This window comes from Camelus bactrianus, chromosome 13, assembly GCF_048773025.1.
Source record: "Camelus bactrianus isolate YW-2024 breed Bactrian camel chromosome 13, ASM4877302v1, whole genome shotgun sequence".
NCBI classification, from domain to species: Eukaryota; Metazoa; Chordata; class Mammalia; order Artiodactyla; family Camelidae; genus Camelus; species Camelus bactrianus.
The window spans coordinates 21,738,101-21,765,609 of NC_133551.1; the positions used below are offsets into that span (position 1 = coordinate 21,738,101).

General features: G+C 37.9%; 1 protein-coding gene and 1 non-coding gene across 3 annotated transcripts in view; both read right to left on the minus strand.

Annotated features, from left to right (window-relative positions):
- Positions 1–27,509, minus strand: part of AK5 (adenylate kinase 5) — a 213,982-nt gene that overhangs the window by 182,647 nt on the left and 3,826 nt on the right. Inside the window, exons 2-5 of one of the 2 annotated variants that reach the window (XM_010963381.3) lie at positions 26,741–26,927; positions 23,118–23,213; positions 18,836–19,005; positions 18,621–18,734 (exon numbers count right to left, since the gene is read on the minus strand). In XM_010963381.3, the coding sequence (XP_010961683.1) occupies positions 18,621–18,734; positions 18,836–19,005; positions 23,118–23,213; positions 26,741–26,927 (567 nt within the window). Of the gene's footprint in view, positions 1–18,620; positions 18,735–18,835; positions 19,006–23,117; positions 23,286–26,740; positions 26,928–27,509 lie in introns of both variants that reach the window. The other variant, XM_010963379.2, reaches the window with a different exon arrangement.
- On the minus strand, positions 21,787–21,858 carry TRNAG-GCC (transfer RNA glycine (anticodon GCC)). The gene has a single exon. It is a non-coding gene; the product is annotated as a tRNA-Gly (tRNA).

The window sequence follows — 27,509 nt, forward strand, 5'->3', positions numbered from 1 at the left end:
TTCTAGACAAGAAGAATCAATGTTTGGCTCTAACAGTTTGCCTTAATGCTTAACAGTTGGTACTTTGAAAGAGGTTTTCCTCATTTGTACTTCAAAATTATTTTCTTAAATACAAATACATTTACTCAGCAGAGAAGAACCAGACAATATACTATTTATAAAATTCTTAGACATGCTTGGGACAACAGTTACGAGGAAATGACAATGAAGACAAGTAACGACTCTGAAGTAAACAGAACTTGTAAAACGAAATGCTCTCTCTCCTTCAAAACAGACCTTCTGGGAAATTAAAAATTCATTTTAATATGCTGTCCATTGTTCAGAATGTTTCTGGGACTGCCTTTTGGATCTAACTCTAAAGAGGTTCTTTTAAGTGGTAAATCCTAGTCCTTGGAGACTAGCCTAGACCTTTTTAATCGCTCAGGGAGACAGTGCAGTTGGGTGGAAAGAGCACTGGACATAGGAGTGTGGGTTGCTTCTTCTGGCTCAGGAGTTGGGGGTGCTTACCCTAGCTTTCACATTAACTAGATTTGTGAAACCCAGGCAGTCACTTAACCTCTCTGGGCCTCAGTTTTCTCATTTACAAAAGGAGATCAGTAGCTACCAAGCTTTTTAAATTTGAAGATTCTTTTTAAAGCTTTTTAAAAAAGGATGCTAAGAATTTCCATGTAGTAAAAGCTATACTTTTGCTGTCAGTTGATTGAGAAAGTACTTATTTTGCCTACTTTTGTTTGTCTCTGGAATGACTCAGCAACTCCCAGAGACAGGGACCAACAGTTATGACATGCAGGATAAAGTAGCCTCTAAAATTTGTGCTTCTGTGAATCTTCATACTCATGGAGGACATTATTTAAAGCATGAATGGGAAGATTTTTTTTTTTTTTTGCCATGATTCACAGGAAAAAAGGAGAAGGAACTGAGGACTACACCAGATTAAATGCAATAGTCAAGTGCTACTCAGTACTTTAGAAAATTTGTCACTACACTTTTCTGATGCAAACAAATATACACATATTACCCTTCATCCCATCCACGTGTATGGACAAGTACCAATGACTATGTATTCAAACAATGCTTAGACGCATGAGAGAGCCTTCTGAGTCAATATTTTAATAAAGGATCACGATGGGAAGTTAAACAATAAGTTAGAGGTGGCTCACCCTGTTTTTATAAGACATAGAAATTTGCTGCTAACAGATAGAACTACAATTGATTTGTACATTGACCTTGTATTCTGACCTTGCTAAATTTATTAGTTTTGGTAGTCATTTTGTAGATTCCTTAAGATTTTCTTTGTAAACAATCATGCCATACACAAGTACAGACAGTTTTACTTCTTTCTTTCCCATGTTTATGCCTTTAATTTATTTTTCTTGCCTTGGTGTATTATTTAGAACCTCCAGTACAAAGTTTAACAGATGTAGTTAAGAGTGGACATCTCTCCAGTTCCCAATCTTAGGGGGAAAATACTCAATATTTCATCATTAAGTACGATATTAGCTATTGGTTTTTTCATAGATGCTCCTTATCAGACTAAAAGAATTCCCTTCTATTCTCAATTTGCTGAGTTTTTTCCATGAACCAATGTTGAATGTTGTCAGAGGCTTTTTCTGCCATTGTGGCCAAAGAACATACTCTATAAAATTTCAAGCTTTTAAAATTTATTAAGATTTGTGCTGTAGCCTAGTATATGGTTTATCTTCATGAAAGTCTCTCGTGTACTCAAAAATAATGTCTATTCTGCAGTTGTTGGTAGATTCACATATTTTGAAGCTTCTTTTTATTACATATATACACATTATAAATTTCCTGTCTTTCTGATGAGTTGACCTTTTTATCACAATGAAATGTTCCTCTTTACTTCTGGTAACGGTCTTTGTCTTAAAGTCTACCCTAATATCAATAAAGTCATTCCAGATTTCTTATATTTAGTATTTGTAGGGTACACCTTTTTTCTGTCCATTATTTTCAACCTGTCTGTGCCTTTAGTTTTAAAAAGTAACTCTTATAAAACTAAAGTATGCTTCTACCCAAATAATAAAAATCCCAGTTGAATCTTTCTGTAAAGTTAAGAGTCCTTTTGTAGTGAAAACAACCCTGTTTATTCGTCACAGAAATTCAGCATCTCTGACATTTTTTAATAAGATGGGGGCACACCTGTGAACATATTCACTCTACACAGAATGTAATGCACTTAGTGACAGTGAGGATCTGAGAACGGTATCGTGGGCTTCCAAAATATACAACAGCTAGTTTAATTTGAATTTATATTTTTGGTAATTACTGAGGAGACTCAAATTATAACTGCATCTGCATTTTCTCAAGGAACTGGCCTTTTCTATTAAAGACATTAAAGGAATTGAGCCTGGAAATGAAGGAAATACAGGAGTTTGTGTTTGAGTGAATCATTGTGCAAGAAATGCAAGATGTTAACATTGGGAAAGCCTTTTATCACTCATTTTTATCAAGCGTTCTGGGGAAATAAAACCAATGTGTATTGGCATTAAAAAAAAATGAAGATGTAGCTACAGAACAATGACTATACGCAGGCGGGGAGGAAGACAAAAAATAGATGCAGAACTCTCTGCCTTCATGAACTGTATTTATGCAGTCTATTTCCCCTTGTCTCTCTGGCCCCATTGTCCACCGTTCTCTTCCCAACTCCGTGCCCTGGCTGGTTGACTTTCAGGAATGAATCTATGGGTTCTCTTCCCTCTGGCTTCCAGTTGCTTTTGGCCTATGGTAAACACGAGCAGGAGATCTGAGGAAGGGAGGAGAGGAAAGCCTGGACATGTATTCTCTTGGTTCTTGTCCTGTGGGGTCATCACAGGCTGAAGGTCAAGGCTTCTGTAAGGGAGGCTTCTTCATTTATCTGACTTTTTTCTAGATTCAAGTAACTTGTTCCTCCTACTGAATCTGTAAGCCTGGGTATGGATGGTAACTGATCCCATTTTCACCAGCCTCATGATACTGAACTAACCTTTGTAGTTTCCTTGTGTCCTTTTTCAATAGTTTCTTTATTAAACACTCTTCTGTTTAGCCTGTTCCATATCTTTCCTGTTGGCACTTGACTGACATAGAAATCTGATGAACTAATGTTAAGGAAAAGCCGGGCTGGCCTAACAAGATGACTCACAAATCTAAGTATCGGAATACTGATCTGAGTTCTGCTGGACTAACTTGTAAATCTAAGTTAATTAGTGTTGGTTTGCTGTTCATGTTTTTTTGTTAGCCAGCTGGATTTTCAAAGAGATATATCTGGCTTTGGAATGTTGGTTTGCTGCCTCCCCGCCTCCACTTTTGTGATAATGATGCTGCTAAAGCTGTTCCATGCCTATTGGCCGAATCCCTCAAGCTTGTACTTTACCCTACAAAACCTCATGCGCACGTCTTGGAGGTGCTCAGAGCTTCGGAGCAGAAGCCCCTCTGAGCCCGCCGGCGTAATACATCTGAGCACTCCAACCCTCCAAGTGGTGCTTGTTTCTTGGCTGGCCTGTCGCTTCCGTAACACTAACAGTTACCAATGTAAGGTACCATATGTTAAGTGCCATGTAAATATTACAGACAGTAAAATATTTTGCTGAACAAGCTGTGAGTAGAAAGAAATCTCCAAGGCTTAAGATCCTAAGGGAGGATGTCCAGGGGAGGGTGAGATATGACAAGTAGTAAAAAATGACTATCAAGGAGACACAAATAACGAGGGAGTTAGAGCAGAACATGTTCAAGAAATGGTGGTAAGACAAGCCACGTTGGGCTCAGATGAGATTGCATGCGGCAGTGACTGCACAGAGACACAAGAACCTCACGACACTTAATACTGAGAACCCATCTTGTGTGAAATCCCTCCCATTCTGAGGAATTTCTCTCCTACTCAAGAAAGCGCGCATGAGGACTAGGGAAGATGACATTATTGGATAACTGTGAATGTGCTCAAATCTCATACTTCAGTATGATTAGCAGCAGCTGGCTTGGTCCACAACGACGGCAACACGCCGCGGCTGAGAACCTTTGCTGCGTGCTTTAAACACCAATTCAGTTTGCACTTCAGCGTGCCTAAGAGTCAGCTTTGCTAAAGGCTTTTAACTTGATAACTTGCAGATACTTGGGATCTACCCACGACAAATTCTAATTCAGTAATTCTATGAAGGGGCTTGAAGAATGCGCATTTTTTGACAAGGTGTGTACCTGATTCTGATACAAACCACAGAGGGAGAAACCACACTGGGAGAAACAATAACCGACACTAAAGGCTTTCAACCAGAAGCACGAATTAATGACGGCGGTCTTTTAGAAAGATTAATTTGGCCAATACAAGACAGGCTGGATGTGGAGAGAATAAGGACGAGAAAGGGAGAAAAGTGAAGACTCTGAAAGTCCCAATAGCTGGAAGAGTACCTGGCATGAAAAGGCTGGGATGAAAAGAAAAGAAGGGAAGGAACAGATGTGAGCAAAGTGAGGACTGAGCAGGTATTTATTTACAGTGTCAGGGTGTTGTGGTTTAAAATATGCCAAATTTTTTTTTTTTTTTACACACTCTCCTATAAAAAAAAATAGTGGCTCTAATTTGCCTCTCCTTGAATATGGGGCTGACTTAGTGATTCATTTCTAACAAACAGAAAGTGGTAGATGTGATGCATGACTTTGGAAGCTGGGTTAGCATAAGTGACAGGGCTTCCTCCTGGCTCCCGTGGGTGACATGCCTCCGAGCCCTGGGCTACAGTGAAGTCCAGTCACCCTGAGACCCGCATATGGTGGGATAAGAAGAGATGCCTGAGGAACTCCAGCTGTTCCAGCCCCCAGCTATTTGAGTCTTCTTCCCCAACCAGGCATCAAATGTTAGTAAAGAAATCTAAGTAACTCCAACCACCATGTAAGTACAACGTCCTGAGAGATCTTGAGTCAAAAGCAACCATCTGAGCAGCTCGTGGCTTCCTGAACCATCGAAAGCATCTGAAATTATCATATTGTTGTTTTAAGCCACTAAGTTTCAGGTGATTTGTTATGCAGCAACAGTACCTAAGTTGCGTGGCAAAGTCAAAGATGACTCAGATCTTATCTTTGTAGGAAAGTTGGAAATTGTCTTTTCACTTTATATAGGGCAATTATAAAAATCTCATCAGCCTTTTAACTTCAATTTTTTTGTAGTCACAGCACATCACAATAAAAATAAATGAATAATCGTTCAGTAATGTATTCTCAATTTCAAAGCCTAATTATTGAATAGTTATAAGCAAGCTTCAAGTAATTAGTCGCAGGGGAAAATATCCACATTTTCTTTACTATTTTGCATGAAAGTGCTAATGCTTAGAAAAAAAAATTTGTATAATTAAAATTAAATCATCCCCCCTTAGGAGCAAATCGAATTTGTCTCCCTTAGGAACAGCAAATCAAATTATGAGTCTGTCAAATCAATTCACTATGTAAGGAGGATGATAGCCCTCTGAGGACTGAGTTTCTTTCATCTCTAAGCATTTTTTTAAAACTATATTTATCTAGTCGAGAACTTCTTACATGTTCAATCTCACGCACTCAGACTCAGAACTTAACTCTATTTTTAGACTCCTTTTAAATGGCAAAGGTGAGGCTAAATTACAGATTCTAAAGGAAATCACAACTAGAAAAAGAATGAATTTTAAAACAGTCATATACACCTGCTGTAGCAGGTCCCACCCTCTGTTATCTCACGATGCAACATAAATGGAATTCACAAGGGCGGTGTCTGCTGGGGGGGGCCACAACCCTCGGAAGCACAATTCCTGGAGTCCTTACCTCTCACTCAAGGAGCCTAAAGGAGTCAAATTAAGAGTGGCATTATTATAGGGATAATCTTGGGTCATTACTTTATTTAAAATAATTATTCCCAAGCACTGGCGAAAGCGAGGGTGTCTTGAGGGGGCCTTTCAAGTTTCCTCCCCACTACTCCCCGACTTGACCACTCACTCCACTACCACCCAAGTGACAATGCTTAGTGCCTGCTACTACTGAGCACCAGTACTTTAACTACGAACATTGCACCTCAAAACTATGACAACGCATCTCAGAAAACAAACCACGGCGAACTGCTGATTTAACCAAGAGTCTGGACGTGTGTTAAAGAAGCCATTACTTCAGATATTCTGCAAATGATCCCTGATGAAGCCGACTTATTGAATCCCCTGGTCCTGGATTCCTTAAGTAGGATGCGTGCACCCCCGGAGGATGGTTCAAGGTGATGAACTGGAGTGCAGGAGGAATTCTTAGATCCTCTGTTTAAATCAACTTTTAAAACTTGACAAGTGGGAGAAATTAAGCTCCACAAATATTTAACATATAGGCTGACAGTGTGGCCCCCACCATGTCAGACAGCCATGTGCCACCTATGTAGGGTCTACACATCTTTGTGAGGTATTCTTCTGGTGACAAAGCAACAGTGAAAACCAGCCACAGCTGAGACAAGGGGAGGACAATGGGGGGGACAATGGCACCACAGGGTATGGACTCCCACGCCTTCTAGAGGCCAGGCTGGTGATGCAAAGGCGAGCTCCCGGCCGGGGAGGGAGTCGGGGGAACGGCCCTGCAGCAGACAGCACCGACACTGTGCCAGCAGCATTGCTCACATGTAGGAGGTGGACTGGGAGCTACCACATCTCCAAAAATTTCCAAACAAGCCAGAAATCTTTTTATATGAAATCCTCCAATTTGAGAATTTGACACACTTTTAAAAATTGTCTGAAGCCCACATTCAGCCTGAGAGCTGCGAACGTGTGACCTCAAACTGACTGAAAGCTAGCAGCATTGGATATCTGTATTCCCTCCCTTGGAATCCTCGCTCTGACTTTGCTTGCTGGTGGCTTTAGGCAAGTTACTTAACTTGTCTGAGCTTCAGCTTCCTTACCTTGCAGAGTGGAATAACAATAGCTAAAGTTGGGGAGTCAAGTGATAACATAATAAAAATCAATTTTAAAATTAGTGCATTCAAATATAAATGTCTAGAAACAATATACTTTGCTTCCACCAAAAACAGAATCAGAAGCATAGGAACAATGGAAAAATGAAGTCAGTGGAAGCACCAATTGATGCCTATCAATACAATAGAAGTAAAATTCTGGATCTTGGGACATTTGGGTCAAAGACACGTAACCTACTTCTTTTTGATTACACTTGGAAGAAAACCAACCAGCACTGTCATCAAGCAAATTCTGCATAAATGTTGAGCAAGGCAGCCAGAGGCACCAAACCACTCCTCACATGAAAATCACATGGACGTGGATGCACAAGCCTCGCCAGGAAAGGGTCCGAGGCCGCTCTGTGGGACCGCCCCTGAAGAGGGAGAGGCTGGGAGGAAGCTGGCTGGAACCAAGTGGGTGCACAGAATGGAGGGAGTTTGGGGTCTGCTTATATATATAGATGTATACTGAGAACACCGCCACTAATCAGTGAGCTTCTGAGTGCTTCTGCCTCGCAGTGTGAACGTCCCAGGGCTGGCGGAGAGATCACTGGAGTGGTTCCAGCCATTTTCAGCAGCAGAAAAATGTCTTTGAACAGAGTCTCACCTGGAAGCCCAAACATAAAATAAAGCAGAGCTGTTCTGGCTGCCTTTGCATCGCAAGGCGGCCTCTGGGCGCCATCGATCAATTCAAAAAACAGTCCTAGAAGGGACCTGGAGGCCCTTTTGCCTTCAAAGCCTCTGACAAAAATGAGGGAAGAGTTGGGGGAGACCCTTCCACAGCATAAATCTGTGGAGCATCCATCCTCACCGTGCCGAGGAGTAAGAACCACTGCCTGTTGGTGAGCCGTTACCATGAGACACACACTGCTAAGAACTACAGGCCCTCGACCTTATTTAACCTTATAATGGTCCTGTGAGGTATTATTATCCTCATTCTTCAAAGGAAAACACTGAGGCCTCCAGAGGGTCAGCAAATTAGTCAAAAGCACAGATTAAATGAGTCCAAACCTGCTATAATTTAGATGAACAGCTGAGAAATTGAACTCAGGATCACTTTTCAAACAGTCACTTAAATTCTTCTTTTTCTGGATATCCATGACACTAATACTTATTTTCCAATTCCAGTCGACAAACATTTATTGGAACCCAATATAGTAAAGGAAAGTGCTAAATTAGCAGAGCAGGTGTGGGGGTCCTGAGGTGGTAACGGAGAAAAGGAAGAATGCATGGAATTTTACGGCATGGATGACACAGAGAAAGAATAGAAGCCAGCCTTGGAGGGGAGACAGACAGAAACAAACACAATAATTCCACAAAGATCAATTGAATACTGAGAATAATTGGTTAGAAAAAAAGTAGCTCATTCATAACAGTAGCAATAATTAGGAACAAAGATAACAAAAAATGTACAAGGCTTTTCTACAGAAAACTGAAAAACTTTACTTACTGAGGAACATAAAATAAGATCTGAATGAATACAGCGATACGGCGATGCTCATGATGGGAAAATGTCAGTTCTCTGAAAATTATTCTCTATATGATATAATCTATATTGAAATTCAGATAAAAATCTCTATAGCTTTTATGAGTCTGACAAATTGATTCTAAAATCCATAAAGAAGAGTAAATGTATAGGTGTAACCAACTGAGAAAAGAAGACGAAAGGGAGTAGGCTGTCTTTCAGACATCAGGGTATAATCTAGAGTTCCTTGACTGAAATCATGATGTTGACGCAGATGAACATAAAGAGACAACAGAATTGAGGAGAGAAGCCATAAATCAGATCCATGTCTATATAGGAAGAAGTCATTTCAGTGGGAAAAAGATGTACAAGTCAACACATGATCTTTGGACCACTGGATACATTTTTCATTTCCATTTAAAACATACAATAGAATTCTATCTCTGCCTCACACTATACACAGCAAGTAATGCAGATAAAATAAACAGCTGAATCTTCATGACAAAAACTTAAAATAGCTAGAAAAAATAGAATATTTTTGAGGCTATAGATAGAACATGTTCTTAATATCTAAATGCAAAAGCCAAAAGCAAAATACTGATATATTTACCACATTAACATTTAAAACTTCTGTAGGACAAAAGAGAGGTCATGATTCTGCATGTGTTTCAAGCATGACTTAGAAAAATATCAGTGGAGGAAAATAGGTAATCAAGATATATAACAAAGAATTAGTATCACGAATGTCAAAATCACTAATAAAAAGTAATCCAAGGGGCCAAGGTTATGTTTTAACAATTCTCAAAAGAGGAGATACAAATGGCTAATAAATACACTCTTAAATGTTTCAGTTCACTAGTGGTTAGGAGAATACATGTTAAAATGGCAATGCAAAAACATATCTAATCTGTCAGGTAGCCTAAAATAAAAATAACCTGAAATTAAGTATTGGTGCGATGCAGGGAAATAGGAAAGAAGTAATCATAAATTTATTAGATCACTTTTTAATAATGTATTAACAAAATCTAAAATGTAGATTTAAAACCACACACACACATATACAAACACACACAGAGCTTCACTCTACCCTAGAAAATCCATTTCTAGAAATATTCCTGAGACATCTTTCTGACATATGCCAAGGGAGATGTGTACAGAAATGCTGTTCACCGTGCTGTTGGTAATAGTAATTTTAAAGCGATCTGAAATTCCACTAATAAAATATGATATATTTACATGATGTAACATTATGAAACAGCCATAAGAATGAGCTTGGTCTGTATGTATCAAAACAGACAGAGCTCAAAGGCAGAATGCACAGTGAAGAAAAGCACATTAAGGGTTGATATAAACAGCACTGAGGAAACAGCAGGGGCAGGTCACTGTGAGAGACAGGAAGTAATCCGGCATGGAGAAAGCATAAGCAGACACAAAGAACTGGAGGATTAGCTGGGGCCAGATAGTTGAATATATTGTTAATTATTGTCAGTTAAAAAAAATTGGTGTAGCGTAGGCGTTCTGCCTTCATTTTTAATAATAGCACCTCAGAGTTCTCACTGGTTTCAGCTTTACTGTTTGGTTAATAAACCCTCAGTACAGAGATCCAGCTTTTCTCCCCACTCCTAGCTCGTGGAAAATGAAATTCCACAATGTTTAAAAAGCACCTTGCTTGGGTTCTAACTGTGGACTCTGAACTGCCTGTGTAAATCTTGGCTATGCAGTCTGCTTGGTCAGTGGTGAAGAGATCTGAGACCTCCCATTTCTGCCTAGCTTGATTTCTTTCCCTCACTAGTCTGTTACCTCTCTTCAGGAATCAGACCCAAGGCGAGAAGAGATTTTTTTCAGAGAGGAAGGAACTACTGTAAAATGCAAGGAAGGGAACCAGGACTCTACCATGGTGATGGTGACGAGAAGAGTCGCCATCTGCCCCGTCAACTGGCAGATGGGAGCTGGGAGGGCTCAGCTCGGGCTGAGAAGTAGGGGTGGGAAGGAAAGATGGGGTGCAGCATGTCACTTCTGGTGGAAAGGGCTCTTTGTCTCTCAAAATCTGTTTTCCTTTCTTCCATGATAACAACTCTAGAGCCAGGCTCATGCCTGACCACATGACTCATCTCCCAACTTTTGTGATGGTTAGGATGTAGCCATGTGACCTGAGTTCTCATTACTGGGCTGTGAGTAGTGATGTGTACTGCCCTGGGGTCTGGGACTGAAGTAGTTGAGCATGTCCCTTCTGTACTCTTCTCCCTCTTCCAACCACCTGAAAACAACCATGGCACAACCTAGCTTTCACCATGCGGACGTCAACCATGTCCTAGGGCTGTGGTTGTCAAAGTGTGGTCTTGAGATCTCTGAGGATTGCTGAAACTCTTTCAGGGAGGTGAAGGGTCAAAACAATTTTCATACTGACACTGAGAAATTCTGTCTTTTTCACTCTCGTTCTCTCACAAATGCACAATTTTCCAGTGGCTATGTGAAGTGTGGTATCATAGCAGGTGGAATGTAAAAGCAGTCATAAGAATCCAGCTCTCTTCTATTAAGCCAGAAATTAAAGAGATTTGCAAAACTGTAAAGCAATGATATGGTTACTTTTCATAAAAATGTGTTATTTTTGTCAACTTGTATGGTTTTATTGTTATTTTTAAATGACTTAATATTTTTAAATGTCTGTTTTAATGTCTCATATACTAAATATCAACAGATATAATCCATGTAAATGAAAGCTTTTTGAGTTCTTTAATAATTTTTAAAAGTGTAAAAGGGTCTTATGACCAAAAAATTTGAAAACTATTGCCCTAGGTTTTGGAGGAACAATAACTTGAAAAGAACCTGCATCTATGAATGACTGTGAGGACTGACGCTGTGAATGAATAAGAACCCTCATTCATGGTGACGCTGTCATATATAAGAGGAATGAGGATGCCACTGTATCACTGGGGTCTTATTATTATAGCACCTTGGATTTAGTCTAAATAATACAGACAATAGTCATATAAGTGGGATATTACCATATCAAAAGCTGAAATATGTGGTATTGGTTGGTTTTTTTGGGCAGTAAGGGCACAGATATTTTAGACTGGAAAGTTGATGACCCCTTTTATGCCACTGCAAGATATTAGGTATAAATATTATGATAATCTGGAAGGCATACCATGTTCCTATGGGGCCCATAGCTAGAGAAGAAATGCCCAGAAAGAGCTAGAAGGTTACTATGTGTTGACTATTCTCTGTTGTATTTGGCAACATTTTACAAGAAATAGATAAAACCTTCAGTAAAATCAAAAATGAAAAAGGAGAAGTCACAACCAATACCACAGAAATACAAGGGATCATAAGAGGCTACTATGAGCAACTATATGCCAACAAAAAGAACAACCTAGAAGAAATGAACAGCTTCTTAGAAAGGTACAATTTGCGAACACTGAATCAGGAAGGAATAGAAAATATGAACAGACCAATTACCAGCACTGAAATTGAATCAGTAATTTAAAAACTCCCAACAAACAAAAGTCCAGGACCAGATGGCTTCACAGGTGAATTCTACCAAATATTTAGAGAAGAGTTAACACCTATCCTTCTCAAGCTATTCCAAAAAATTGCAGAGGAAGAAACACTTCTGAACTCATTTTATGAGGCCACCATCACCCTGATACTAAAACAAGACAAATATATCACAAAAAAGAAAACTACAGGCGATATCACTTATAAATATAGATGCAAAAATCCTCAGCAAAATACTAGCAAATCGACTCCAACAATTGCATTAAAAGGATCATACACCATGATCAAGTGCGATTTATCCCAGGGACGCAAGGATTTTTCAATGTCTGCAAATCAATCAATATGATACACCACATTAACAAATTGAAGAATAAAAACCATATGATCATCTCAATAGATGCAGAAAAAGCTTTTGATAACATTCAACATCCATTTATGATAAAAAAAAAAAAACTCTCCAGGAAGTGGGCATAGAGGGAAAGTATCTCAATATAATAAAGGCCATATATTACAAACCCACAGCTAACATCATGCTTAATGATGAAAAGCTGAAAGCATTTCCTCTAAGATCAGAAACAAGACAAGGATGCCCACTCTCACCACTTTTATTCAACATAGTTTGGAAGTCATAGCCATAGAAATCAGAGAAGAAAAAGAGATAGAGGAAATTCAAATTAGAAAAGAAGTAAAACTGTCACTGTTCACAGATGACACAATGCTTTACATAGAAAATCCTAAAGAAGTGACCAGAAAACTACTAGAGCTCAACAACTAATTTGGTAAATTTGCAGGACACAAAATTAATATACAGAAATCAGTTGCATTTCTATACATGAACAATGAAATAGCAGAAAAAGAAATTGAGGATATAATACCATTTACCATCACACCAAAAAAGAATAAAATACCTAGGAACAAACCTACTCGAGGAGGCAAAAACCTGTACTTCAAAAACTATGACACTGATAAAAGAAATTGAAGATGACATAAACAAATGGAAAGATACACTGTGCTCTTGGATTGGAAGAATCAATATTGTTCAAATGACCATACTACCCAAGGCAATGTATCAATTCAATGCAATCCCTATCAAATTACCAATGGCATTTTTCACAGAGCTGGAACAAAAAATATTAAAATTTGTATGGAAACACAAAAGATTCTGAATAGCTAAAACAATATTAAAAAAAAAAAAGGCGAACAGAGCTGGGGGAATCACGCTCTCTGACTTCACACAATACTACAAAGTTACAGTAATCAAAACAGGATGGTACTGGCACAAAAACAGACATACAGATCAATGGAACAGGATAGAAAGCCCAGAAATAAATCCACACACTTATGGTCAATTAATCTATGACAAAGGAGGCAAGAATATACAATGAAGAAATGACATTCTCTTCAACAAGTGGTGATGGGAAAACTGGACAGCTACCTGTAGAAGACTTAAATTAGAACATTCTCTAACACCACATACAAAGATAAACTCAAAACAGATTAAAGACCTAAATGTAAGATGAGATACTATAGAACTCCTAGAGGAAAACATAGGCAGGACACACACTGACATAAATCACAGCAATATTTTTTTGAACCAGCTCCTAGAGTAATGGAAATAGAAGCATAAATAAACAAATGGGATCTGATTAAAACTTAAAAGCTTTGGCATAGCTAAGGATCAGAACAAAAAGACAACCTACAGATGGGGAGAAAATATTTGCAAATGATGAGACTGACAAGGGACTAATTTCCAAAACATACAAACAGCTCATACAGCTTAGTATCAAAAACAAACAAAAAACAACAAGCAACCTTATCAAAAAATGGGCAGAAGATCTAAATAGACATCTCTCCAGAGAAGACATCTAGATGGCCAACAAGCACATGAAAAGATGCTCAACATCACTAATTGTTAGAGAAATGCAAATCAAAACGACAATGAGAAATCACCTCATGCCAGTCAGAATGGCCACCATTAAAAAGCTCACAAGCAATAAATGCTGCAGAGGGTGTGGAGAGAAAGGAATTCTCCTGCACTGTTGGTGGGAAAGTAAATCAGTGCAGCCACTATGGAGGACAGTATGGGGAATCCTCAAAAAACTAAAAATAGACTTATCATGTGATCCAGCAATCCTACTCCTGGGCATATATCTGGAGGAAAATATAATTTGAAAAGACACATGCATCCCAATGTTCACAGCAGCATTATTTTCAATAGCCAAGACATGGAAACAACTCAAATGTCCATTGACAGATGACTGGATAAAGAAAATGTGGTGTATATATACAACAGTGGAATAGTACTCAGACATAAAAAATAATAAAATAATGCCATTTGCAGCATTATCCAGAAAAGAACTTTGAATGTAGTTACTTGTACATAGAACTAACTGGAAGCAAAAAGAGAAGCCTACCAAATTTTTGAGGAAGTGGTTTTACCAAAGTAACTATCAGCCTACCCAGAAAAAGCTTGTATTTTTTTTTCAAACTTAAAATAGCTCCCAAGGAGGGCATAGTCACAACACATCACTCTGATGGGCCCATGCAGAATAATGGATAATAAGAATAACTTCTCAGAGGGCCAGGGGCCTCAGAAGAGAACAGGCAAACAATGATTCCTTAAGAGAGAACACGGAGTTGCCAACGGGTTAACCCAGGAAATCACTCCACTTCCAGGGCAAGGACCGTTGGCAACCCCTGCCTCACAGGATTTGTTATTTGCTACGGTTCAGGGACTACCACACACAGTGCCAAAATTCCCTCTTCTGAGTAGGGGCCTTTATTTCACTTCTCCTGGTCTTGCTCCGCCACTGTTTATTGTTGGCAGGGAGGGAAGATAACCTGGTGTTCAGTTGACAGGTGGCTGTGATGAGGGGTCGAATCTGGACCTAATGGAGAGAACTAAACATCAAGTCGAGATTCCCAACTTTTGCACCAGATGATGGGCTCTGGGTTGTTTCCCCCGGGGAGTGAGCGAGCACATTCTACGTGTGGGAAGCAGGGAGCATGCAGAACTGCGGCAGAAGCTGCTAGTTCGTTGTCCCAACTTCCCATAGTAACAGAACTGCCACCCAGCTAAACGTCCCAGCCTGCCTCGTGATTACAACACATCTACATTCTCAGCAGTGCCATGTGAGCAGAGGTGATGAATGCCACTTCCAGATCTGGGACTTCAGACCTTCACATCCTCTTCCCCTTACATGCCAGCTGGAACCCATACATGAGGCCAACCAACCCTGCTTCGACCATGCAGATGATGACAGTGTCCTAGGAGGTGGCGGAACAACTTGGCAGGAACCTAAGTGACCTCAAGGAGAAAAGCTGCCCCGGCAGTCTGACTGTTCACACTGACACTACTCCCTATAGGAAAAATCCACTTACATCTTAGGTCTTTCTGTTACAATGGTCTTACCATCACTCATATAGATGCTCATGTCAGAAATCCAACTTTTTGTACACTCTGAACCAGTGAGGAAATCTTAGGGGAAAATTTCTGCATGTGTTTATATATGCCTACATGTGCAGTTAAAATAAAAGCTGGTTAAAGAAAAACCTTGAAGAGTGTGGTACAATAAAAATATGTGTTTAGTCTTTGTACCTAATTCCTGGCACAGAGCTTCTAAAACACTTGGAATTTCCTGAGTGGTAAGAGTGTCTTTTGTTGTTCATAATTAGCACCTTCTGACCATACCCGAGTCTGAGCTAATGAGGTGACTCAGGGTAGGGTCCTTACATAGCATCCAGATGGGGGCTGGTTGCCAGAAAGACCAAATGTGAGATTACAAGGTGGGAACTTTGAGCCCCACTCCCCAATGTCCAGGAAGGGGGAGGGGATTTGGAGACCGGTTTATAAAAACTCTTCAGCAATGAAGTTTGGGGAGCTTTGGGGTTTGTAAACACACTGAGGTGCTGGGCGGGTGGTGCACCCAGAGAGGGCAGGGAAGTTCTGCGTCCCCAGCCCGATACCTCGCCCTGCACAGCTATCCTGTTTGGCTGTTGGCTGAGTTGTATTTTTTAGGATAAATCAGTAAATGTAAGTAAAGCATTTTCCTGAGTTCTGAAGTTGGTCTAGTGAATTATCAAACTTGAGAAGGGTTTGTGGAAACCTTCAGATTTATAGCTTGTTGGACAGAAGTACAGGTGGCCCCTGGGACGTCTGAATGAAGTCTGAAGTGGGGGACAGTCACGTGGGACTGAGCCCTTACCCTGTGGAGTTTGCGCTAACTCTGGGTATTTAGTGTCAGAGATGAACTCAATTATTGGACATCTAGTTGGTGCCAGAGGTTTGGATAATCAGTGTGGAATATCACCCTCAGCACTTGGTGTCAGTAATGGTACCCCCAAAGAAGACACCACAGGAGCTTAAGCCTACATAGGGTGTGAAGGAATCAGGGCTGGCCCTAACACTTTGCTTTACATGAACACCTCAGTTTGCCTCTGCACTCTCTAAACTCCTCAGGTCAGCAACAATAGCACAAACCTGACACCACTGCACTGCCTGCAGAGGATGAGAACCTCCAGGCTGCTACCATGCCAGCCTAAGAAAATGTTAAATTGGACTTTTCTAGCCTCGGAAGTATGGTTGAGTACAGTCAATGCAAGCGACTGCACATCCTACAGAGATGCCGGACCATCTTATAGAACTTGCTAACGGCTGTCCCCAAACCAATTGGTGACCCTTCACCCCCTGTGGTGAAGGCTTATCACTCATGTCTGGGCTACATAAGGGAAGGTGAAGATTGATCAGGTATCCAGAGAGGTTTGCTGGAGAGTCACGTGTTTTCTGCCCCCTTCCCCACTACCTGCCCCAGTGCGAACATGAGGAAGACATTCAGGATTCTGAGACATCACTTTAGGTTTCTGAGCCCGAACCAGGTCCAAGCTGAGGACAGCAGACATATATTAAACTGAATGAGAAACTGAAGTTTTGATGTATGCTGGACTGGACTTTTTTTTTAATTAAATTTTTTCCCCAGCTTTATTGAGATGTAATTGCAGAATGGGCTTTTTAATACCTGAAAATGAAACCATCTGCCAATATTTTAAAGTGACCAGGAAAACTATAGAACCGGCCCGAGTTATTACCCAGGGAAGAAGCGAGGGACTCACAGCACATCTGAAAGGCAACAGGCAGCAGCTCGCCGCTTTGCTGCTGGCACCTGCCACGGGCATTTTGTTCCACATGTCGGGTGGACCAGGTTTCAGTGTGAATTCCTGCCTGCCCGGCAACCACGCTTCCACCACGGCCACACACCACGTGCAATGGCTGACACAGCTCTCATCTGCAACAGCAATATTGCTTGGCAGCAACAGCAACAACAAAAAATTGGTTTTTCTAGTTTTTCTCTCTTCAAGGCCAGAGCAATTAGAACCAAGTCCTTAACCTGAGTAAGCACCAGAAGTTCAGGACTTGCTGTGGGAGGGAGAAACCTGAGGAGGGGAAAGACTTTCCATAGCACAACAGACGCCCCCAGTCAATGCGAACATTCAAAGACAGGCTTCATGAAGCTGACCTCTGGCCTTGAACTGCTTAACTCCAGACTTCTTTTATATGAGACATAAACTTACAACTTATTTATAAGTCCTCTTTGATGGAGTACCTGTAATTCAATAAAAGCTTCTCTAAATAAGAGAAAGAGAAGTAAGTTTGTAGAAAAATGGGCAAAGGAAAACAGGCAATTCACACAAGGAAGAAACACACATGGTCAATAAGAATCTGAAAAATACTTCACCTTAGAAATAATTCAAGAAATATAAACATCAAAAGTGAAATACTGCTTCTTATTTGCCAGGTTGGCAAAATTTTAAAATATGAATTATATAGCTGGTTGGAAAGGGTCTGGAGAAATATTTTGTCATTCAACACTGTTGGGATGAACCTGGGAAAGCCTTCTTGGAAGACAGTTTGGAAACAGCTTTGAAAATTAAAACTGCATTTGTATAGGGGCATGTACACATGTCCAATCACGGGTGTGTGTGCAAGTGTAATGCACAGAAAAAGGCCGGAAAAAGGACATATAACAAGCCTAACGGTATTTCTATTCTCAGGAGAGGAATGGGAGGAGGGTATTAATGGATGTTCACTTTGTACACAAGGACTTAAAATTTGTTATTTTTGTACTTAAAATTTTAAATGAAAAACGAGTCACACTAGCTTTTTGAAGATTAGATACACAAAACATTTTAATTGATTTATTTCTCTTTAAAATAAGTGTGCTGAGTGTTAAGCAGGCACAGTCTACTCAAATTTGAGTAAATTTTGGCAAACTGAATGCTACCTTGTTATAGGCAGGTGGTTTATTACTTCATATCCCCATGAAGAGGGCTTCCTTAATTGGTAACAATGTAAATGCAGGGTGGCATTTTATATCCCTGGGCTGTGCTGAATAAGGCTTGTTTTAAGTAATTAAAGATTAAAAAAACCACAATCTTAGGGAAAGTATTCTGAAATAAAGGTTAGAGAGATTTGCATTCTTTTCATAAAAATAACAAATTCTATTATTTGTTTTTATCCTTTCTTTTTGGCAGAGACCGTCTTCAATTTTTAAGCATGTGTGCCAAGGAGATGACCTTCTGCCAACCTACACTAATGTACTTGCCAATTTTCAGGCCAAAATTCATTCAAAATAACAGCAAGTCTTCCAAGAAGTATATATTTTTTTAATCTCAAAGTTTTTAGCAAAAAAAAAAAAAAAAAAAAAGGTCATTTAAAATACAAGGAGACGTTCTTACTTGATCCTCAAAAGACAGAGCCTGGGCAACATCTCTTGGGAATCCATCTATAACAATGCCCACTTCATCAGGTATTTGCATCAGTTTCTGTTTTATCTCTGTAATTGTTGTTTCCTTTTTTCAAGAAAAGAGATTAAAAAAAAAACCCAGTTAAACTTATACTCACAACTGGTACAAAAATCTTTGCAGGATAGAAGCAAATCATACAACAGTACCTGTGGGGCCAATTCTCCAGTTGTAATTATTTTGGCAATAAGACTCCATTTCCTATTGCTGCTGGTACTGTGGATCTTCTTCCTTAACAATTCTCCCACTGAGATGTAGTGAAATCCATAACGTTCTGCGATTTTCAAACTCTGCGTACCCTTTCCACTTCCTGGACCACCTATCATTTAAAACAGGCAAAACTGTGAATTTCTGAGCCAATAAGAAACTCCCTTTTACACAATTACTTTTCTCATTTTGAGATGCAGAGTCCAGACTAGTAACAGGGTGGAAACCATTCTACTTGCGGCATTCTTGGTGCTACCCCTGAATGCAGAGCATGTGTAGACTTAGCCAAGGAAAGGTAGAGTTGTCGTGATCGACTGTATTAGATGAAAGAAACATTATTTGCTTTACCTATTTTAGTGAACAACTAATTTAAAACATTGAACAATGCAGTTGAAAGAAACCGTTTCTGTTTTTCTGTGTAAACTGTAATAGTTTTTCCCTCTGTAATCAAAGAAGAATCTGAGATACAGAAGACAATGCTGTACCCCCGAAACTGACACAATGTTGTAAACTGACTATACTTCAATTAAAAAAAAAAGATATATATATATATATATATATATATATATATATATAAAAAGAAGACAATGATGGAAGTGACAGAAATGGGTTACATGCCAACAAAGAGTTAATAAGCAGTTTTGTGAAATGTAACAATTATTTTTAATCAAAGCCACACCAATATTGATACAGCTTATTTAAATCTTAATTTGAACTCTGTCTGTTCATGTACCTCGTTGCCTTATTGCCTTTGAATGCAAAAGCTTTACTCAATAAATATGTATAGTGAATGGAAGAGGTCTTTAAGGTAGAACAATTTCATAGAACTCATGATAATTTTGATTTCGTGACTCATTAGTACAAAACAATCAATATTTTGCAACATAATTCAATACTAATTGTCAGTAACTGCCATTTACTTTTTAAAAGTATAAATACTAAAATAATTATAAAACATATGCCTCAGATTTTATTTCCAGGTCATATTACATTATTTTAGTTAATTTATATTTCTAGACAACCTAGACTAATTGGAAGCTACGGTCTGAATAAATTTCAAAATAGCATGTGTAACAATCAGCCCGATCTGATTTGCTATTTGTTGGCAATTATAAAAATAAAGTATTTTCAAGTTCTTAAGCATAAATTATTGACTGTAGACAAAATGTTTTTAAAAGTCAATGTATAATAAGTAATGAAATGTTTTTGGTAACATTCACTGAAATATAATTGATTAAGCTATACTGAACATAAAAATTCAATAGGAAAGTGAGTTAATATTCTTCCTACTAATTTAATTTATTAAGTTTTTTAGAGGGTAGAAGTCATTTTACATATTATTTAGCACATATTTTTTATTCATGTTGCAAATAACATAAGTGAAAAAGAAAGGTGTTTGTTCTGCTTTGTTTTCTTTTCCATAAGAAGACTTCTGAGTGGGTGGACTTGGTTGGCAAGGGCTTATTTCCTCTTTAAAATTTTTAATGTGCAGAATTTCTTAACCCCAATTCCAAATAATGCACCTAATAAAGCTGGCTTTGCCTTTTCATTGCTTTATTAAATTTAGGATAGGAATCTGTTTACGTTTTTGACATTCGCTTTTTAAGAAACTCTAAACCCAATCCTATTAGACTTAACATTATGAACTACTAGATTAAATTCATTACTTTGCAAATCAAAAGTAAGTTTGGTTCCAAATAATTGCTTTTGGTCTATTAAGCCACGGGCAAACCATGTATTGACTGAAAGAAAAAAAAAATAACATGACCAACGCTGTTAACAAATTCAAACTGACTTGATCCCTGCAGAATGAAAGTTATCTTTCATAAACTGTATATCCACACCTGATTACAAAAAATCATCAAAATAACAGATTATAAATTCCACTGAATTAAAAAAATTCAAACACGGTAAGAAAGTCGTGACACCTTCAAGGAAACAAAAAATTTTATCAATTAATGGCGGCAATAGCAGTCAGCAAAAAAAATATGATTAGCACAACTGAAAGGTAATGGCATTAATTTATTGGGTAAGTTAGATTACCAAGGCTTCCTAACAAATTAATCTTATTTTCTTTTCACTGAAACCAGAGTGAGCTTAATTTTATATTATTTATCTTTACTACTTATAAATATTAGGATCGATCTAACTCAGATTTTTATGCTAGCATAAGAGAGATTCATTCATATCTGTGCCAAGAAGGCAAGCTTTAAGGAAAAAAAAATCTGTATTGCCAGAAGAGAAATGTTATTTATTTGAATGTAATACTATGTGGCTATCTGTACCTCTTCAACTCTTTTTTGGGTTGGAACTAATAAAAAAATTTTAACGTTCAGGCACAATTATTTTATAATTACAGAAAAGTCATAAAATTGCCCTAATTTTCTCAGATAACCTAAGGTTCAGCTTTGCCTTTCTTCTCTTATCTCAGTCCTCTAAAGGTTATTTACACTCACTGGTTCTGCATCTTTCTCGTAAAACATGAAATGTTACAACACACTGTGTAAGTAAGTCTAAAACCAAAATCACATCCTTGGGAAGCAAGTTGATTTTACTGAGTAAAAATGAACTGTGAAGTGGAGGAGGTTTAAGCATTTACACCTTCTCCACGGATTTTAGTTCACTGAACTACTTTAATCATTTCCATATAAAATCCACAACGCACAAAAATTTCACATATATATGCTGTTTTATATGAGAGCACTTATGTATTACACTTTTTCATGGACAATCAAGCCTTCGTTTGCTCATCCTGTTAATAATCACCAGTATCATACTAACAGCAACAAGAAAAACAAAACTGAAAGAATATCTCATGACAAAATGATGAAATAATTTCCAATTATTCTTTATCTGTAGCTGTTTCTCTCTATATATGTATTTTTTCCCTTAATGGAGGCACTGGGGATTGAACCCAGGACCACATGCACGGCAAGCTTGTGGTCAACCACTGAGCTACACCCCCAATCCCTCTATTTCTTAATAAAGCAATTCCTTATCTTCTAGGTAGGAACCTCAAATTTTTAAGCATACACACAAAAATTCCATTTTCAAGAACAGATATTTATGGCATAATGATGGCTACCAAAAGCCATAAGAATATTTTGACTTTTAGAAAGCCAATTTCTATACTCTCTTTCTACATTATTTTAAGCAATTTAGGGCTAAATATATATGCAATTTCATTTTCATTACACTGAGAGATGTACAAATGTCACTCCTTCCAGTCTGGTGATCTTAAATTCTTGTTCTAACTTGCTGTGTTTATTTGCATGTTTTTTCCCCCCAATTGCCGTCATCGTTATATGTCCTAGGAGTAGCACTTCCTTCCTTGGGGCTGTACACATTTGGCCCTCTGTTAACAGTTCTGGCTGGAATAGCTTTGAACGTCTCACAATAGATTTCTGCTCTTGGTCATCTCTGTAAAAAGCTGAGTCAAATTGGACAGTGAGACAATGACTATATATGTTGTGTTTTCACAGGTCTCTGTAATTTTATAAATTTTGAGGAACTTAGAATTTGCAAGAGTGGTAAAAATGCTCAAAACATTTTTAACGTCTCTATTCCTTGTGAAATGGCATCAGACTGATATTTTCAGAATCAACATAAGATTCATAGTGGCAATTTTTAAAATTAACTATTATCCTTGTTATTTTGATTAATACTCATGTTATGTGCCAACTAAAACACAATTCTACTAGATTTGCTCGTCTAATTACACCAAAACTTAGATTTTATTGTAGATGCCAGTCTGTCATAAGAGTCATCTGTGAGTCTTTACCAACTTATTATTAACATTTATTTTTTGCTCTAAAGTTAATAGTGAGTATAAATTCAATTTGTGGAGTTAAAGGGAAGAAAACCATATTATGTGGTGAAAACTTCTAATGGATTCAGTTATCTATGTTTAAAATTAAGCAGATAAAATCACAGGACAATAAATCTTGAAGAGATTACTTTCAATTCAAAATAGAGAATTTCTATGACATAAACAGAGTCTATAAACGTGTAATAAACATTAAATTATATAATTATAAAAATTTATGTTTTATTGAAAATTATGCTAATATTTCCATCTACTGACTCTTGAGCTCTTGTTTCTATTGTTTGTCATTATCCAACTAAGTATTTGCAAATACAATACATAATTGGCATAATTCTTGAAATGTAAATATAGAAACAAAGTTAGCAACAGTGTGAGAATTCTGCTTTCCGGCCTCATACCTATGACAAGAATGATTTTGGGTCGAGGTCTTGTAGGATCAAAAACCTCATACTCCTCAATTAACTCCGCAGTCTCAGAGAGGTCCGTATCACTTTCTATGGAGTATTGATGGATTGGAGGGAGCCGATCATACCGTCGATATGGAAAGTTTGAATTTTCAGGCATTACTGCAAAAGAGTAAGATAACTTTGAAACGGGAAAAAAAGCACAATAAAACATTTTTTGCACTTAACCAATTAGGAGAAGAAATTTAGAAAATTAAACTTAATGGAGTTTGACTTTTTCAACGGGAAGAAGATTCTAAAAAATCCATTAAGCGGTCAGCAAACTTTCTCTTAAAGGGCCAGATGGTCAATATTTTGGACACAGAGTCTCGTACTCAGACACAACAGCAGGAAAGCAGCCTTAGACACTATATAAACAAATGGATGTACTTGTGTTCCAATAAAACTTTGTTTATAAAAAGAGGCAGTGAGCCAGACTTGGCCAACGGGTCATAAGTTTGCCAACCTCTGCCCTGGTGGAAACTTCTTAAGTAGTGCCTTGTTTTGTCTGGTAGTTGGTATACATCCTGGTCTCCAAAAATGGTGCTCCTCAGAGCTGTGCAGTGCACAGCCTTCAGAACTTTCACAGCCATATGCTCCTGCCCATGGAGGCAATGTTTATGCATAATTTATTTCATTTACCTATAAACATAGACATACGGTCACTATGATCCAGGGACTCCAGTGTAGTCCAGTGGAATGGCTTGGTGGCATAAATATTGTTACAAGACAGGTAAAAGAGCAGCAAACAATTTCTACATTTGAAATATCTTTCAACATCATTTTATTTTCCCAATATTTGTTTTCTTTAATCTCCTTGATTTAAAAATATAACTATGAAGATTTAAATTCACATCTACCACGACAACAAATATTTGCCATTGATTCCAGGAAGGCTAGGCTGGATCCATCCCCCTGTTAATATGGTTAGTTCTATAGCATATGGTTGTTCCTACTGCATCCATTATGCTTCTGATTATATTTTTAATGTCTGACTTCATCACTAGACTGTAAGCTCCATGAGGGCAGGTGCCATGTTTTTTCTTTCTTGATGGCTACAGCCTCATTCTTAAAAGAGTGTCTGACACATAGTAGTACTCAATAAATGGTTACTTTACTGCTCAACTGACTCATTGACTGTCTTCACGGAAGTAAAAATAGAAGGGAGTGCTGGTTTTGAAGAAAATATGGTGTGTTTGGTTTTGGACCTGTTGAGTATAAGATGATAATCAGATATTTCAGAAGGAAAGTTCTACGGACATTTGGAGCTATGGGACTAAAACTCTTATTCATGAGTAATGATTGTACACGTATGGCAGAAAAAAATGGATGCTCATCTCACATTTATGATACAATGCTTTCAAAAACTGACAGCTAATAATTTATCTTTGCTTTTATCATATTTTTACTTAGGAAAGTAATTTGCTTAAAATTATTAGAATGTTTCACTTCACAAAATAATTTTTCATGATTAATAGATATCAGCATAGCTATGACAATATTTCAGCAAAAATGCATGAATCACTTTTTATTTCTAGAAATAATAATAATGCTTTAAGTTACTAGGAAGTAAGCAATTTTGTTGATCTTAATAAGCTATTCCATAAATGACAGTTAAAACCTACAAAGCACAAATGTGTAAAGCATCTCATAAAATAAAATTTTACTATTACATGATAACTCAGTTTGGAAACCATTTTCTGTCTTTTAGCATATGTTCCAGGAATAGGATGATGTGATACAACATTCTTGTCACTATAGTAGGCGAAAGGTTCTATTTGATGACTAATTACGAGACCTCTGAGTGGAAATTCCAGTAAAGTATTAGTAGGTATGGAGATTAAAATTAACAAGCAATTTCAATTCTAATAAAAGTTAAAACCTACATTTTCCACTCATGTTTTAGCTTATCCTGCTAGATCGAGTTCCAAACCAGTCATTTTTTGGCCCAATGTAGCCCCTTGGACGCATTTTGTTTAGCTCAACATTTTCCCAAAATTTATGTTTCACTGCTCTTAGACAATGACTGTTCTCTCTTGTCCCCCCTACCCTCATTCTCTTTGACATACTTGGCCTGCCTAGCTTCTACATATAATCAGGTAACAGTCAGTATAAAATAAAAGCATTCACATTATTCACATTTCATTTTGTTACAAAACTGTCACTTTATATAACTAGGCTGAAAGCAGCCATTCCACTAAGTGACTGTCATATCCTCTTAGACTTAAATTAAAAAATGTAAAAATATTTCAGACTAAATCCAGTAATACCTGAGGTTTGTTAGCATAATGCGTAAAAGTTCAGAGAGTTCTCCATACTTACCTCGCTTGATTTAATAAGGGCCCAGGGCATGTATTTCACACTGAGCCAGATTCTAACATAATGAAGACACTCTGGGAAGTAAGTTAGCCATCTTAGGAAGATGCGTGAACTTTTCAAGCTCACAAAAATATCATCTGGTTCACCTAAGCAGTAATTTACTAAGTGGTGTGCTGCAGTGGTAACTGGCCAAAGGCACCCCAATCCTAAATCACCTAGTGGTGACCCTGCATGGATAGGGAACATCTGGAGATGTTTCTGAGAAAACATTGTTTCTGCTTTCCCTCCCTGCTTGTGTTTCTTAAAAATTAACACACTAGGACTTTTCCCCACACCACATTCAAATAAAATCGAAGTGGGTCATGACTAAGTAAGATAAAACAAACTAAGACTTATTTGCCCCATATATTTATTGCAAATAGAATAATTGTCTTCACTTCAAATTCTGTCTTTAGAGCTGAAATTTTTTGTGGTGCAACTTTTGAGAATGGTTTAAATTTTGAAAATATAATGATCTTGGTCACTCAGAAAGAATTAATTAGTTTCCTCTGATTGGAACGGACTCCATTTTGCACACACATCTTAATTTTATCTGGAGCCTAAAAGGCAGATTGGCTGTTGTTGAACTACCAATTTTGATAAGCACATACTTCAGAAAGCTATCAGAATACCACGAATCTCCCCTAGTGAACTCCAGTTCTTAGTTCCAAAGGAACCGAAATTGTTAAACAAGCTTATGTCTTCCATTTCCTTTATAGCACCCAGATGCCTAATCTCATGCATTGCATTCAGTAGCTGCTAAATAAATCTTGCTTGAATGAACTAGTATAAACTTTATATGCGTTTATAATATGAACTCTGAATGTGAAAACACACGGATAAGTTAAATCTCTTCTCAGCTAATAAAAACATGTTGTTATATAGTAACCACCAATTTTGTCTGTCTTCTACTCACTTATTTGGAAAAGTCTTATTTGCGATTTTAAGAAAGAGTCATAGTTTGCTAATGCAATTCATTTTGCAAAATAATGAAGTCAGTGATGAGAAATTTCACCAAGCCTTTAGTGAAGTGCTGGGTGATGCTATGTAATTTTGTTTGTCCTACCATGAGTAGCTGAGAGAGATCAGTCATGTTCTGGAACCAAATATCCTTTCTGGCGTTTGTTAACCGAATACATTAAATCACTGCCTGCAGTCTGTATGGTATTAAAAAGAACAGCTCTAACTATAAACTGTCTATTATTCTACATACACATTACCATTTCTTAAAAAGGATCTCCGTGACTGTCCTCCATTGAGTGGAGGTAAGGTCTTCTTTTCCTGGCTCACAAATGTATCCCATTTCACCTTGTCACAGCCGCCGAGTTCCTTTACTTTCTGCAAACAACTTTCCAAGTACTCTACTGGGTCTTCGGGCTTAGAACACATCAGCCCATTCAAAAGGCTCTGAAATACAACAACAAAATGTGCGCATATTAAATACGTCTTAAAACCACCTTTGTGGAAATAGTGTATATCCCATCTTTGAATTCTGGGTTGTTTTGGTTCTTTGCATTTATGAAAATAAACCATTTGAGTTGAAATTATGCTCTGATTGAGTAGTTAAGATAACCCCTAAAATTCTTGCCCAATTAGTTTTCAACTCAGCACTGTCTTTTAAAACAATTAAAGGAACTATATTGTTTAACATGGAAGAAACCTATCGAAATGGGATAAAATGCAGCGTGTAAAATGCCCCAGTCATGATTTATCTCACTCCTACCCATGCTTAAAGTCTCCAAGCCTCAGTTTCAGAACGTTTTTTTTTAAAGGCTTAAAACATTCAATATCTGTGAAGTACATATTAAGTGCCTGACACATAGTAAATAACAAATGTTGGTGGTTTTGTCATCATCATCATCAGAAAGTCTCCCCTGTGCCCTCAGGTTGGCTTTCGGATCCCTTCTTGGGTGTTCATGACACCCAGAAAAAAAAACTTACCTGTCATTTATACTAAAATCATCAGTTTTTGGTTGGTCACCTCTTTTA